The sequence below is a fragment of the Manis pentadactyla genome, chromosome 11, assembly GCF_030020395.1.
Source record: "Manis pentadactyla isolate mManPen7 chromosome 11, mManPen7.hap1, whole genome shotgun sequence".
NCBI lineage: Eukaryota > Metazoa > Chordata > Mammalia > Pholidota > Manidae > Manis > Manis pentadactyla.
This window is the reverse complement of record NC_080029.1, coordinates 103227599-103241459: the sequence shown is the minus strand read 5'-3', so window position 1 is coordinate 103241459 and position 13861 is coordinate 103227599. Positions and strand designations below refer to the sequence as shown.

Here is a 13861-nt window from a genome sequence, read left to right as displayed (position 1 = left end):
AAATGACATCTCACCTTTGAGTTTTATTTACACAACAAGATGCTAGAGGTTTCAGTTTTTTCTCTGAACTATGGTAGAATAAGCTATAACAATCACAACTTTCATTTAAAAGACATGTTTGAGTTTAGAAAATATTGGGGGATTTCGACTCCTTTAATAAACTTGCTGTGTTAACTCCTGCTGTCCTATAGATGCAGTAAATAAAAGTAGAAAACAATAGATACTTTTATCAAATAGGAAGAACTATGCAAATTACTTTAAGAAATAATTTTGGAACTAAAAGGAAGATATAACATGAACAGTTACAATTGTCCACTATTTAATGACATCTAATACATTGTTTTCTTAATTTACTTTTTACTTGTTGAAAAGGAGATGGAAACAGCAGATTGATTCTCATTAATGTATCAACTAGTGAATTATATCTCTATTTACGTTAAGGAGGAAAGGTGAGGCAGATCAGAAACCTGAATAGAAAACTTAGCCTCATATAACTATAACATCTATTTTAATAAGATTATATATAAAATGCAAATACAACATCCGGAATGTTAAAAAAAATATGATACTTTTGTATGACTGCAAATTGGTCATCTATATTTTGGATTTTACTACATTCCTTAATACAAATATTTGCCTGCACTGTTGCATGCTATCTCAAGATCCATTCAAATACAGTAAATCCCTTGTGTTCTCATGATTCACAATATTTTCAGTAGGTTGGTTAGGATAGAACAAAGGAGTGTTCTGAGCCATTTCCTAATTACCTGGTTGCTGTCCTAAAAGCTACAAGCAGTAATTCTCAAAAATGTGGTCCCCTGACCAGTAACATGAGCATTGACTGGGGATTTGTTAGAAATGCAAATCATCAGGCCCCACCCAGACCTACTGAATCAGTCTTGGGATGGAATTCAGCAACGTGTTTTTAATCAGCTCTCCAGCTAGTTCTGATTCATGGTAAAGGTCAAGAACTATTGGCATGGGGTATTACATCCTTTAAGGCAGCAACCAGCAAGTATGAAGTTAGAGGACAGTTCTACGCAAAACATGACAGAGGTTAGTATCTTTTCACTCTGGTGGGGGATTGCTTAGCTGAAGATGTAGTCCATATGTCTAATGGATTTTACAGTAAATTTCAATCAGCTACATACACACACTTTTGAGTAGTCAGATGCAGTTTCTAACTGACACATAAAAACCATTATTAAAAAGTGAAAAGCAATGCACATATGCATTTATAAAACAAAAGAATCAAGTTGCTCATTAATACATAAACATTTTTAAGACAGGTGGGGTTATGTTCCAGATTTCTTGGCCCTGTTCAGGAAAGTATACACAACAAGATGAGGCAGACATTCAATCCTTTTGAGACATATCAATAAAATAACATTGCCATTGTACCTAACGGGTTTGCTTTGTGGTCAGCACAGCGCGAGAATTTTTAGCTAAGCAAACAACCCTTTCTGCATATCTTGCCAATGGGTTTCAGCTCCAGGCAAGTTCGCTATGGATTCAGTGTGACCAAAGAAATTGACAGCAAAATGTTCTTTGGGGTGAAAGGGTTTATTACCCGGCTTGGTCTCCCGTGGTAGATTGAGCACTAACGTCTCCACCTCCGCCCAGAGCACTGGGCCGAGCTCTCTGTATAGCGCAATAATATCTTATTGCCTAAAGGTGTGGAAGCGGCAGCCCAGCAACAGGCCAGTTACATCATCAGGTGGTTTAAGTTCAGTGAGGACCCTGGCCATAGGAACCCCAACTTCCCCACACTACATTTCCCCTAAATATGTTAATAATGGCTAACTTATAGAATTTGAAGTACTGTCAGTAAGTTAGCAGGCTTATGGGTAATTATGGATTCTACCATTGAAGACAGTAGTACCAATACAATATTGTGAAGGTGTAATGCATCTTGTGCTTACACAGCACAGTCAAAATTGTAAATCGATTACTGGAATGCAAGTTCCGTAGAGTTTCATAACCAATATCTTATGACTTCCTGTGAAGAAATTAAATTTTGGATTATCTGACTTTCTTTTTCATGTACTTACACAAATTAGATTGCAGATTAAAGAACCACAACTAAGTTGTTTTTGTAGGCTGCAACAATATGTTTTTATGAAAAAAAATGAACACAGACTAGGTATTGTTTGTGATTGCTATGTCCTGCATTATACTAAGAAAATAATTAAGCTATTAATATAAACTGAAGTATGCCTGTTTTATGTCTGAGTTAAGCTAATATAAGATAATAAAACTATCATTCATCAATGAATGAAAATTATTACCTGGCATCCTAATGATCACTTTGCTGTTACTACATTATAAAGGACAGGTAACACAGTATGGGGGTTGTGGCATAAATAAATTAACTTCTAGCTCATCAGTTCATGCCATGGATTGGCTATTTTATGTTTTAAAAAAGTGATTCCTAAAACTGTATGCATATTAAAAAATCACCAGGGATATTTTTTTTTACAAAACAAACTCTGGGCCACATTCCTAAAGGTTGCTTTCATTTCATGGTTCGTGTGACATTATTATTGTTATATATTTTTAGTATTCTCTGGAATAATCAGAGAGCTGTTATGCTAAAACATGCTCCTAATTGTTATCCAGGGAAGAGTGCCTGAGAGTGACTTGATAGGAGAAGATATTTAGTGGCTCGCTATTCTCCTTTGATTTTCTTTCCTAAATAGGACTCTGGGAAAGAAGGTGCCTGCATGGCCCACAGGATATTGTGCACGCATCTGTTAACAGTGACTGCTTTTGGAGCCACTGCAGACAGCATAGCTCCAAGATTGTCATAGTGCTGTGCAATGTTTCCATCTTGGATTCCATAAGAAGAGTAGATTTTTCCACCAAAAAAGGTTTCAAACACTATTTCTGTTTCTAGAAGAGAAAAGGCTGATCCTGCAAGGAAAGAGCACCTGCCCCGACCGTGGTTGGGTTAAAGCAGCAGAGAGCTGCAGCAGCATGCAACCAAGACTGCAAACGGCCAGCACTTTGCAGATGGTATTACAGGCAAGCGATGCTGTTGTTAGAAGCCCACTAATAAACACATGGCATTAAAAACGATTTTGAGCAAGTGCACAAGCAATCATTTGCTAATTAGATTTTTGTGGCAAGAGGTACACATTGTGTCACAGATGGTGGGGTACAAAATAATAAGAAACTCCTAAAAGTAGTAGAATAAGAAGTAGGCTGGAAAAGTTTCTCTTAGCTAAATCTGTCAAGGTTTTATGATCAGTTCCACTGTGAGGAGAAGCTGGGAATTGGCATTAGTACACACTGGATTGCCTTAAAAGGCCATTGAACATGAAGAGTATCAAGTGCTGTATGTTCTCCTCATCTCTAAGGGTGGATTCTGTCATTCTCAATAAAATCCTTTTTCATCTTCATACCAGCACCAAGTTAAAGAACCCATTCAGATACTGCCATGTACAGATAACTGGATTAGAAAGAGACTCTATTATTTTGAGATTCTGCTTCCTGGAGGAGGCTGAGTGTAGAAACCAGCAACTCCAGCACAATTCTGTATTAATAAAGTTTATTTCTGTCTAGGAAGCTGCATGTTACACTCAGACTTGGGTTCAGGTCTTGCTTCCTCCTGATGTTTCACCAGGCCCTTTTCCAGTGCTGACTGGGCCTGCCTGAAGCTTTTTCTTTAGGAACAGATGACAAGAGATACAAATGGGAAAGAGTAAGAGAAAAAAACTGCAAAGAAAGGGAGACACCTAAACAGAGAAAGAGGGTAAAAAGAGGGAGAGATCAAAGTATTTAAATACAGAAGACAGGACTAGGGTCTACACTGTCCCCCTAACAAGTTGCATTGTAAGAAGCTAGACATTCATTTACTTAATTGAATTTTCCCTTTGCATTATGTATGAGGAGTTTAGAAATTGACATTGCAGGAATTATAAAGGGAGAAGGCACCAACCCTAGTATTTGTATCTTCATTTTGTCCAGTAAGAAGAGTCTGTGATTTAGCAACTACATTTATCATGTAATACCTGTACATTTCAAGCTCTTGTTTTTATCTGAAATAAGGAATCCATTTTTGTGTGGTGAACAAGCTGCCCCACAATATTTTCAGTTAGCAGGTGCTGGGCTCACACAGTTTACTTCAATTACAGGTCTGATTTGTCTGGTTAATATTAAGCTCAGCAATATATTGCTCACATTAGAGTTCCAACCATGGAATAGTAATGAAATAAATAGTTGTAGCATTGGGAGAAATTTCTGGAAATATGGCATTTTAAACATAACTTCATCCTTAAATGATGCAAATTCACTAAAAGAGATAGAATTCTCCAACATAAGTCAATAATTTATTTACTCCTTTTCAAAATAATAAGTTGCCTTTAAGTCTGAATATGAAATAGCACTAAAATTCAAAAGGGAATCTCCAATTATGATCCCCAATTGCTGGTGCTCACCTAGCTCAGAAAAGAATTCTGAAAATGGGATTGATGCCCTCAAGCCATACAACAACCATTAACACACTTTGTGGAATGGAACTTTAATTTATATAAAATAAACTGACTGCAGTGGAAACACAACTCACAAAAGCTCATTTTTGAAATTTTGCACCTTCACAGTGCTTCTCATTGATAGGATGCTAAATAACAAGTTCATTTTTCAAAAGACTGAGGCCCAGGGATATTGAAAAAGACATTTGCCGAAAATATATAAATGTCTCTTTGGGGTTAAAGGAAACATCACATGTGAAGAGGCCTAATCTTAAAGTAAGCATATTCAGCCTTATAAACCTAGAAATACAAGGGATCTTTGCTCTGAAATCCACCTTAGCTTTCCATATATCTTAGACATTTACCACAATAAAGAACACTGTAACTAAAATATTAATTTAGAAATATCAACACATTCCAGCTGCGCTGGGGATTGTTTTATGGAGGGGCGGTGGTGGGAGAAGGCCAGAGGCATGACCTTCTCTCTCGGCACCAACACTAGTCCTCAATTCCCTGGATGCTCATGTCAATTTGTAAAAGGAAAAACTGTGGCAGCAGGAGGAAGCAGGGGTATTTCACTGTCTGCCTAATCCAAACAAGCAAATGAGAATAAATAGGAAGTGCAATGTTTTTCAGGTTCAAGGGGGAAAACAGCCAGGTAAAGGATACGATGCTTACTATCACAAACCTCATAAAAGAATCTTTCTCCTTCCTTCTTCTGCTCATGGAATTGCAAGTCGAAGATGTTGGACAAAGACATGACACATTACAGACACAGCACACAACACATTTCTGACCGATTTTTGCATGTGACCAATAAACCACTGATACACCAAGAACCACCAGGGCCAAGCACCGCAAAGCACATTTCAGAGCAAACACCGTTATCGAGTTGATGTTGCACAGTATGGTTAAAAAATATTGGCAATTTGTAAAACTTTACAGATCAGTAGCATATGTATACACCACAAAAGGTTACTGACCATCTCCCTCCCCACCCCAATTCACACTTCTAATGTATTTACTGAAGTATTTTGTTGTGGATAATAATCACCTTAGTTGCTAATAGTATTTTAGATTATCATTTTCTGTTCTTTAGCTGTACCATGTAAACACTTGATTATGACACTTTCCACAGCCAAGAAATACATTGTTAATGATCTCTAAATAGATAGTTGGCAAATGCAGGCATTAAAACATACCCACCTCTTTCCCTCCCATGGATTCAAACATTTTTTCCAGCTGGACCCGTAATTGTTGAATATTGTTCATCAATATACAGGGCTTTAAATAAAGCAAACACAAAAAAAGTAGCATGAGAATCCTTTACAGATTAAATTATTGAATGAGTTTACTTAAAGATAATAAGTGTACAATTATCACTAAATTCCTATTATACTTGCCAGATAGAGTAATTCTGCTATTTTGATTATACTTTTTCACAGTTAAGACTGGAAGGGGGGACATATTACCCCTTTGGGGAACAAAATTTAACAATATACTCAGACAATAAACCACTGAAGATGTACTACTAAAGTTTCTTTTACTCACATTGTGGCATTTTACACTTATAAATTAACCAAATTCTATTTTTAAAGATTTATTCTAAGAGAAATCAGATTAGCTTAAATTTTTGTATTTTTTTCACTGTTTTAACCACCAGAACACCATTTGATTTTTAAAAGTCCAAGAAAAAACAAACCAAACACCTTAATGGATTCTCTTTGGCTGTAAATAAAGGCCACACATTGGTATTCATGGCCCTTAGTTATTTGGCTCCAAGGCATGTTTCCCTTTTCATCTGCACCTACTGCATTACTGCATTACGATTAACTCTCAACTCCAAGTGGCTTATTCCCCACAAAACACCTGTGCTTTCTAGACTCTCTAACTTGGTATAGTATGTGGCCTCTTCACTTGAACTTCTTTTCCTATTTGAATCATATCTATCATTCAGGTCACAGCATTCTCTTTCCTAAATTGTATCCTTTTTGTCACTTGACATTTGTTTTATTTCACTTTACATTTCAGTTGTTTTTTACTGTCTCACCAGCTGACCGTGAATGCACTGTATGTACACCTGTGTTGTCTTCTTACTCACAGAATACTGCACAGAGCCTTACACATAATACATGTTTAAAAAATGTTTTTTGATTTGTTGTTTCTAAGGGCGAGGAAATATAACCATAACATAAATAGGTAAAGCTTTATGACAGGACCAGATGTGACCTTAGAATAGTAGGAATTTATTTATAATTGGAAAATGGAATTCAAAGTGGTTATAGAATAATTTAATATTTGTTGCATACTGATTCCAAAAAGCCAGGTGATTAGAGGAGGAAAACAGTGAAAGAAAGAAAAATAGATATATCTTCCAAGTTGCTGGGAAATGAGCCAATAATGAATCAGAGAGAAGCATGCCAAGGACTTACAGGACATCAAAGAGGTGTTAGTGCTCCTCAGTGGAAAGATTTTATTATTGCTTTGACCACATTACTGACCTTTGAAAAACTTTTTACTTGGCTCAAAAGTTGACCACATCCTAACTTCAATTTATGAAAACAGTTTTAAACTTTTATTCTGTTCCCTTGATTCCGGTCACATGAAGATTTTATTTTTTTTTAGCACAGATATATGAGCTTTTTTTTGCCATAGCTTCTGTTCAGTAAGCTGAATCACAATGTTCCACAAATGATTGTGATGACAGAGAGCCACTTGACCTATGGTTAATCATTTCTATAGCAGGTATGGTCAAACTTTCAGACTATTCAGCATCTTGATCCAAAATCAACAAACTGAACTAAGAGACTTTTTTCCACTGGGTTACACATACGGTCATTGGAATTTTTTATCCCCTAACAGAGGGGGAATATTTGGCTTGAATTTGGATATCTCACCAGGAAGAATACTAAAGTCTATGGAAGACCATGACTCTAAATGAAAAGCAGAAGACCATATCAGTAAAAGGCTTTATCACCCTGCTCCCTGTGGGTCTAAGGTAGGTGGGTAGATTATTTGATACTAACATTAAAACTTATATTTTTTGGCACACATAATAGTACTTTGGTACCAGCTTTATAAATGGAATCCAACCCCTAAGCCTTCTTAATATAATTATTTCCAATGGAAAAGAGCTACGAAGACACAAAAGGAACATAGACTCTTGGGCTCACTTGGCATGGACTGCTATGGATCCCAAGTAAGGCTACACATAAAAAAGAGATTCAGTTATTGAGAAGGAAAATAAATATTAGACTTTGCTCTTTTATTAAGCCTTCCCCAACTGTGAACTGTTTGAATTTCAATTGTATGGAATCAGTTTATGAAATCACTACTGAGAACTGAACTACGCACATCTACCTTAAACCTAATCAGGAAACAGCTTTTACTTTAAACACTTCTGTAGTAAATGAAAAACATGAAAAATAAACACCACCACCAACAGTAAAAGGAACATGAACCTTATTCAGAAGTATTATTTGTTGAAGAGTTTTGCTAGATAAAATAAACTATGTTTGAAGTCAAGTTGTAATGTTTTTATTTGTATATTCAAGCTTTTCCCCTGTGGGGTAAATGACAGAATTTCCAGAATCTCCTGCCTGGCTCAGTTCATTTACATACCAATAGCTGTTTACTGGGGCAGCTTCCCACAGCCTCTGGGGCGAGGGGTGGAGAGAGGATAGCCATATCTGCTCCCCTCCAATCCTGGTGCATAATTGGTCTGGCATCTGCCAGTCACCAAGACTCACCAATAGAGCTCCTTCTGGAAGGGGTGGGCAGGAGCTAGAGAGCTCACTGAGGCTGCAGGGCATGAACCGTGGCCAGGAGACGGACAATGCCTAGCCTAGCTAGGGAATTTGAGCAAGCTGTGAGAAAAATGGTTTCTCCCAACCTACTGTTTACCTTGACTTATTTCAGTTTCACCGGTTTCTTGGGGGGACTTGCCCAACGCCAGAAACATCTTTTGCCTTGGAGCTACACCCCTAAAAAAGCATAATGCATTTCATTTGATCTAAATCTGGAACAAAGTTACGAACTTAAAATACAATGAATATGAAAGTTCTGTTCAGACTATAGGCATTTCTACATGTCCAAAGTATGTTTCGGAGTTTAAACAGATTCTTAAAAATATTCAAAATCAAGTAATTCTTATTTGGATAATGTTGCTTTGCTCTATTTTGGAGTATGGTAAAAATGGATTAAGAAACTTGAGACCCATTTCCAATTTGAAACGTCATAGTTAGAAAAAATATTATTCTGTAACAGACATTTTGTTGAACTGTCTTTAATTCTGCCTCCTGAGAAAAATATCATGGTTTACTTGTTTTAAGTTTCTAGTTCAATTTGTAGATGACAGAGGTATATTGCCATGTATATACTGAGAAAACAACAAAAAAAGTTTCAGTGTTCTTGATATTGAAAGAAATCTGCAACAATAGTTACATGTATACACACAAATGTACAAAAGAACTTCATTGTCTCAGCATAAACTAAGAAATTAACATATTCTTTCATAGAAAAGCTAGAATACTTGGCATTTTAATGAAAATCTAAAACTGGGCAAGATATCAGTGATTAGGAAAGAAAAGCAATGAGAAAAGGAAAAGTAAGTTCCTGTGCTGTAATATTTGCAAGAGTATAGTTTTTCTTTATAAAAATTTTATTCTGTAAAGTTTGAAATATACAGAAAAATACAGAGATTAACAAACACTGGTTTATGATTTTTAAAACTTTTTAAAAATAAAATATGCTATAGAATGTTAGCACATAAAGTGGAAGTGTGTTGGGGACTTTTGAATCTAATTTTCCTTTCTGAATGGCAGGAATTGCCTTGGTAATTCATAGGCACCTTTCAAAATCTTCAATTTAGCTACCCTAACAAAATCAGAACCTCTTCTGAAATTATCACTGTTTTGGTTTTTAATATTTTTCTAAAGTTATATAAATTTAAATGTAAATTTATGCTTTTAATAAGTAAATACTTTATCTTGCCTATTAATAGTATTTTTAATTGATAGCAATTAGAAATCACTGCTGAGATATCTGGAGTTTGAATAAAGTTTCTGGACAGCATATTAATTTAAGGGAAAGAAGCATCTTCTGGGATCGTCAAGAACTATTAGAACTGCCTTATCTTAATGAGTTGTCAGCATGAGGTCAATGAGGTTTCAGCAAGAAATCTCCTTTGGACTTGCCTGACAGTGGGAACTGATATTTTTGAGGGGAGGAAAAAAAAAACTGGTTTCTTTTTAAAAAATTCTAGTTATGACTTTTTAAATACCTTTTTTTTTCAGTTTTTTTTATTCCTGTAATGTCACCAACATATTTCTAAATATTAAATATGGTAAGGAAGATTTCATCTTCTACCATAAAATAATACTTTTATAAAAATGACATTCCACATCTTGCTTAGTTTATTTTATCTTGCTTCTCTTTATGCCTTTTATTAAGTTGCAATACTGGTTTGGATTCCATAAGTATTTTCTCAGTCATTCAAAAAAACAAAAGCCTAAGTTAATAATTCAGGATGGAAATCAGTAACATTCCTGCCATCCTTCTCAATTGATTTGAGAACGGAAAGACTAAGTCATACTCATTTTGGTACTGTACCCAAACTACACTAGCTGGCATCAACAAGAAACAACTTTTGAATTCCTGGTTCTTAGCTCCAGTGTTTTCTGGTTATGTGGGGTTTCAGTTGTTTGTATGAGTCTTGTTCCTTATCATCACCGGCAACCACCAGCTGGCTGGCATTCTCTGAACTCTGTATTGTAACCAGTTCAGGACTACTGGAGTTTTCAAACAATCTCAAGATCCCTATTTCCTATCTTAGTGTATGAAAAAGAAAACAGTTTCTCTTGCCTATTTATTAGTTTGAAGAAGTGGAGCTCAGCTAAGGAGTACTGGAAAGTAGAGACATTTTACTTATTTTTTTACTTACCACACTTTCTTTATCACAATATGAACTGAAGTCATTTGATACAATTGCAGCATACTGAAGCAGTACTTTATTGATAGTCTAGGAAAAAAAACATTGTGAAGTGTATTCAGGTTAAAAAATATACATACATGCACACACACATGCACACACACACACACACACACACAAAATCCAGGTTTATGTGAGTCAGGCAAACTTTCCATGTCTTTTTTACCTGAAAAGGGGTCATAACAGTGATTAAATCTACACCCTTGCCAAAACATTTGCCCTGAATGTACTAAGTTACCGATTCATTAGTTGCTAAAAATATCAACTAATCATTAGTTCCCTTTTTATGTCCTTTTTATCCTAATTCCGTGTTTTCCTTCTCTACCTAATAATTTTTTCTGAGCCCAAGGATGCACCCTTATTTCCATTAATTATGTAAAACAAGGAGAAATGAACAAATTTGTTAGTTACATTTTATTTTAATTACTTAAAGATGTATTGATGAGTTTGCATCCTACTGTTTTTACTTACATAGCTTTAATTATCAACCAAATGTGGTCGTGATTTTCTTGAAAAAGAGAAAGCAACAATAACAAGAGACATATGCCATCTCTTTTCATGGAAAAGCAAGGAAGAAAAAGCTTTTATTTTCTTCTTTTGTATATCATATTCATCTGAATTTTCTTTGTGGCTCAAAATCAACTTGTGGAGACATGCTAAAGAGTGAACCTGAAGGAGAGATGTTTAATCTGCAAGCCCGAATTCACCTAATGTTACTGTAAACTTGTTTTATAGACTTTGAAAATCACAATGAAAACCTGAAATTAGGGATAACTTGCAAAAAGAGAATTGATATTTTGTGGAAGTACAAAGTAAGGCAATAATATGTGCCAATTTAAATAGAAAGCCAGTGTTAGAAAAAAAAATCTTATCAAGCAGCAGACCAATAAATCTAGGACAACAGATGGCAGATCAGACTGAAGTATCTTCCAAATGCAGCTGTTCAAACCTTACTTTAGACATAATGCTGAAAAGTTGGGACTTACCTAAGGAGTACTAATTCACTTGTACATATGAACAATACTCTCAATTTACAGGTTCTAATGACAGTGTAAACTGTAGGAATAATTTCACTGTATTACAAAACCAAACAAAGCCTGACTTTAGGAGGCTGTTGCAACTCAAAGATTATACTTTACACTAGATAAGGGTTGGGAAGGGGAACCCAGTCATCCATTTCTGAATATTTTCACGGTGTCCCTCACAGCCTAACACTTGACATTACTTTGTAGGAAAACCCTAGTGTCTTGAATTCTTGCTTGGAGACAGCTGATCCTAGGAGTTCACATCCACTAGCCTACACATGCCAGTGGTTAGCAAGTCAGGATGCACTTCAGGTAAGGTAAGTGGCTCAGCCATGTAGGATATGGTTTAAGGTCTAGTGTCCATAAGAGTTGTGGATACACTGACTGCAATAACATCCATTTCTTTACTAATGGGCTAATGTACAGGTATACCTGAATGAAAATGTATATGTACCTTGATTTCTTCCTAATTTATTCAACAAATGAAATTGCTATCAGGCACTGGTTCTTTAATACTAGTAAGCAGTTCCTTACAACATATCTACCTAAGACTGGTCTCCAGCTGCATCATAAACACCATCTGGGAACTTACTACAAATGCAAATTCTTTGCTCCTACCCCAGAGGTCTACTGAAGTTAGCAGTTCTGGGGTTGAGCCCCAGCAATGTAAAAAGTTTCTAGGTGATATTGATGCAAGTGGAGTTTGAGAACCACAGTCCTTAACTAATGCATAGCCGAATGGAGGTAATTCTTTAGAGAGAAGCTGTTGATGGAAGGAGTACCTAACCAGGGCCTGGAAGAAAGGACTTCTGAGTATGTGACTTTAGGTCATGATTTTATCTTTGTTGGACTATAGTGGGCTTCAGAAATGGAGAAGGCACAGTGAAAGAGCGAATCGATAGCCTAACAGGGGCTATTTGCATCATGTTCTGTAACAGAAAACACAATACATAAGAAGAGGTAATCGTGAGGTGCAGACAATTTTATGGGTGCTGCAAAGGAAATGCTATGCAAAGAGCTCCAGATTAAATTAAATAAAATGAGGTTCTAATGGGATTGTGGCAGTGAAGCGAGGGATTCTGCTGCATTTAAAGGATCAGACGGGATCACTAAAATATCTCCCTCCCACAATCTGCTCTGATTTGATATGGAGCTACTAGTGTTATCGAGTGGGATAGCCAGACAATTACTCAAAGTCATTATGGTCTCCCATGTTAATGCTATGCTAGTAGAAGTGGGCTAAATATCCTGTAAACACTACCAGTAAGTCCATCTAGGGTACTACTCTTGCAATCAGTAAGATAAGAACCCTGGCTCAAAATCCATCTTTTCAGTCACATTTTATGCATGAAACATAGCAGTATTAGGCCCAAGCACAGAGGACAAGAAAACAATAGCATCTGTTAAGTGATATATGAAATGTCACTTCAGTGCTTTATAGCACTGTATTTTAATGCATCCAACATAACATAGAATCCCCAGCAGAAGTCTAGGTTTGGCCCAAAGGGGAAAAATAAATGGTGAGATTCTGCTCTTCAACTTACAATTGATTTCTGATTGACACCAGAATGCAAAAGTAGTATAGCTGAGTAGCTGAAAGCATTCTAGCCATACCAGTTCTAGTTGGGTGACTTGTTTTGAGTTACTTGAAATATCTGAGTTTGTTTTGTCATTTGAAAGATCCAGGACAATAACGGTACCTGCCATCTCATGAATTTTTGCAAAGAGTAAGCAGGCCAATATATGTAAAGTGATTAGCACACAGATATTCAATGAATTATCATTATTGTTTTTTAAAATTAGGATTAAGTTCCACAGAACAAAGAATATCTGTGCTTCATTCACCATAGTATCTCCAAGCTCCTGGCAAACAACTAGATTCAGAGTCAGAACTCAATATTTGTTGGTTTGTTTATAAGTAATACTAAAGACATCATTATTTTAAATCTCTCTTTAAATTAAATTACCCATGCTTTTCAAGGGCAACAGTAAAGCCATAGGATGTGCCCACTTTACTACTCATCACAGCTCCTGAATGTTCCTGCTTGAAATTTAAAAAATTTGTTTCCTTATTCAGTCTTATAGTGTACATGCTTTAGTAAGAACAAATCATCCCTTTAAGTCCCACTTAAGAATGCTTAATCTTCTAAAATATCAGCAGATATCATTAATATGTCTTCTTGCTGGGAGATAGTTTAAGTCATGTAAATCCCAGGAAGAGAATATGATTTCAATATATTCTGATACAAGGATCGCAATCCTAAGAAGGATAGGGTTTTCAAGAATGATGGTCACATCTGATAAAACAAAACAAACTCTAATAGTCTGAAGTTACTGTGAAATAGCTACTTATATTAACCACAGTGCTCCTGTTA

General features: G+C 35.9%; 1 protein-coding gene across 1 annotated transcript in view; it reads right to left on the bottom strand.

Annotated features, from left to right (window-relative positions):
• The window catches only part of UNC13C (unc-13 homolog C), a 591739-nt gene that overhangs the window by 93660 nt on the left and 484218 nt on the right, over window positions 1-13861 (bottom strand). Inside the window, exons 22-23 of the mRNA XM_057488818.1 lie at window positions 10414-10491; window positions 5679-5756 (exon numbers count right to left, since the gene is read on the bottom strand). Coding sequence (XP_057344801.1) covers window positions 5679-5756; window positions 10414-10491 — 156 coding nt within the window. The remainder of the gene's footprint in view (window positions 1-5678; window positions 5757-10413; window positions 10492-13861) is intronic.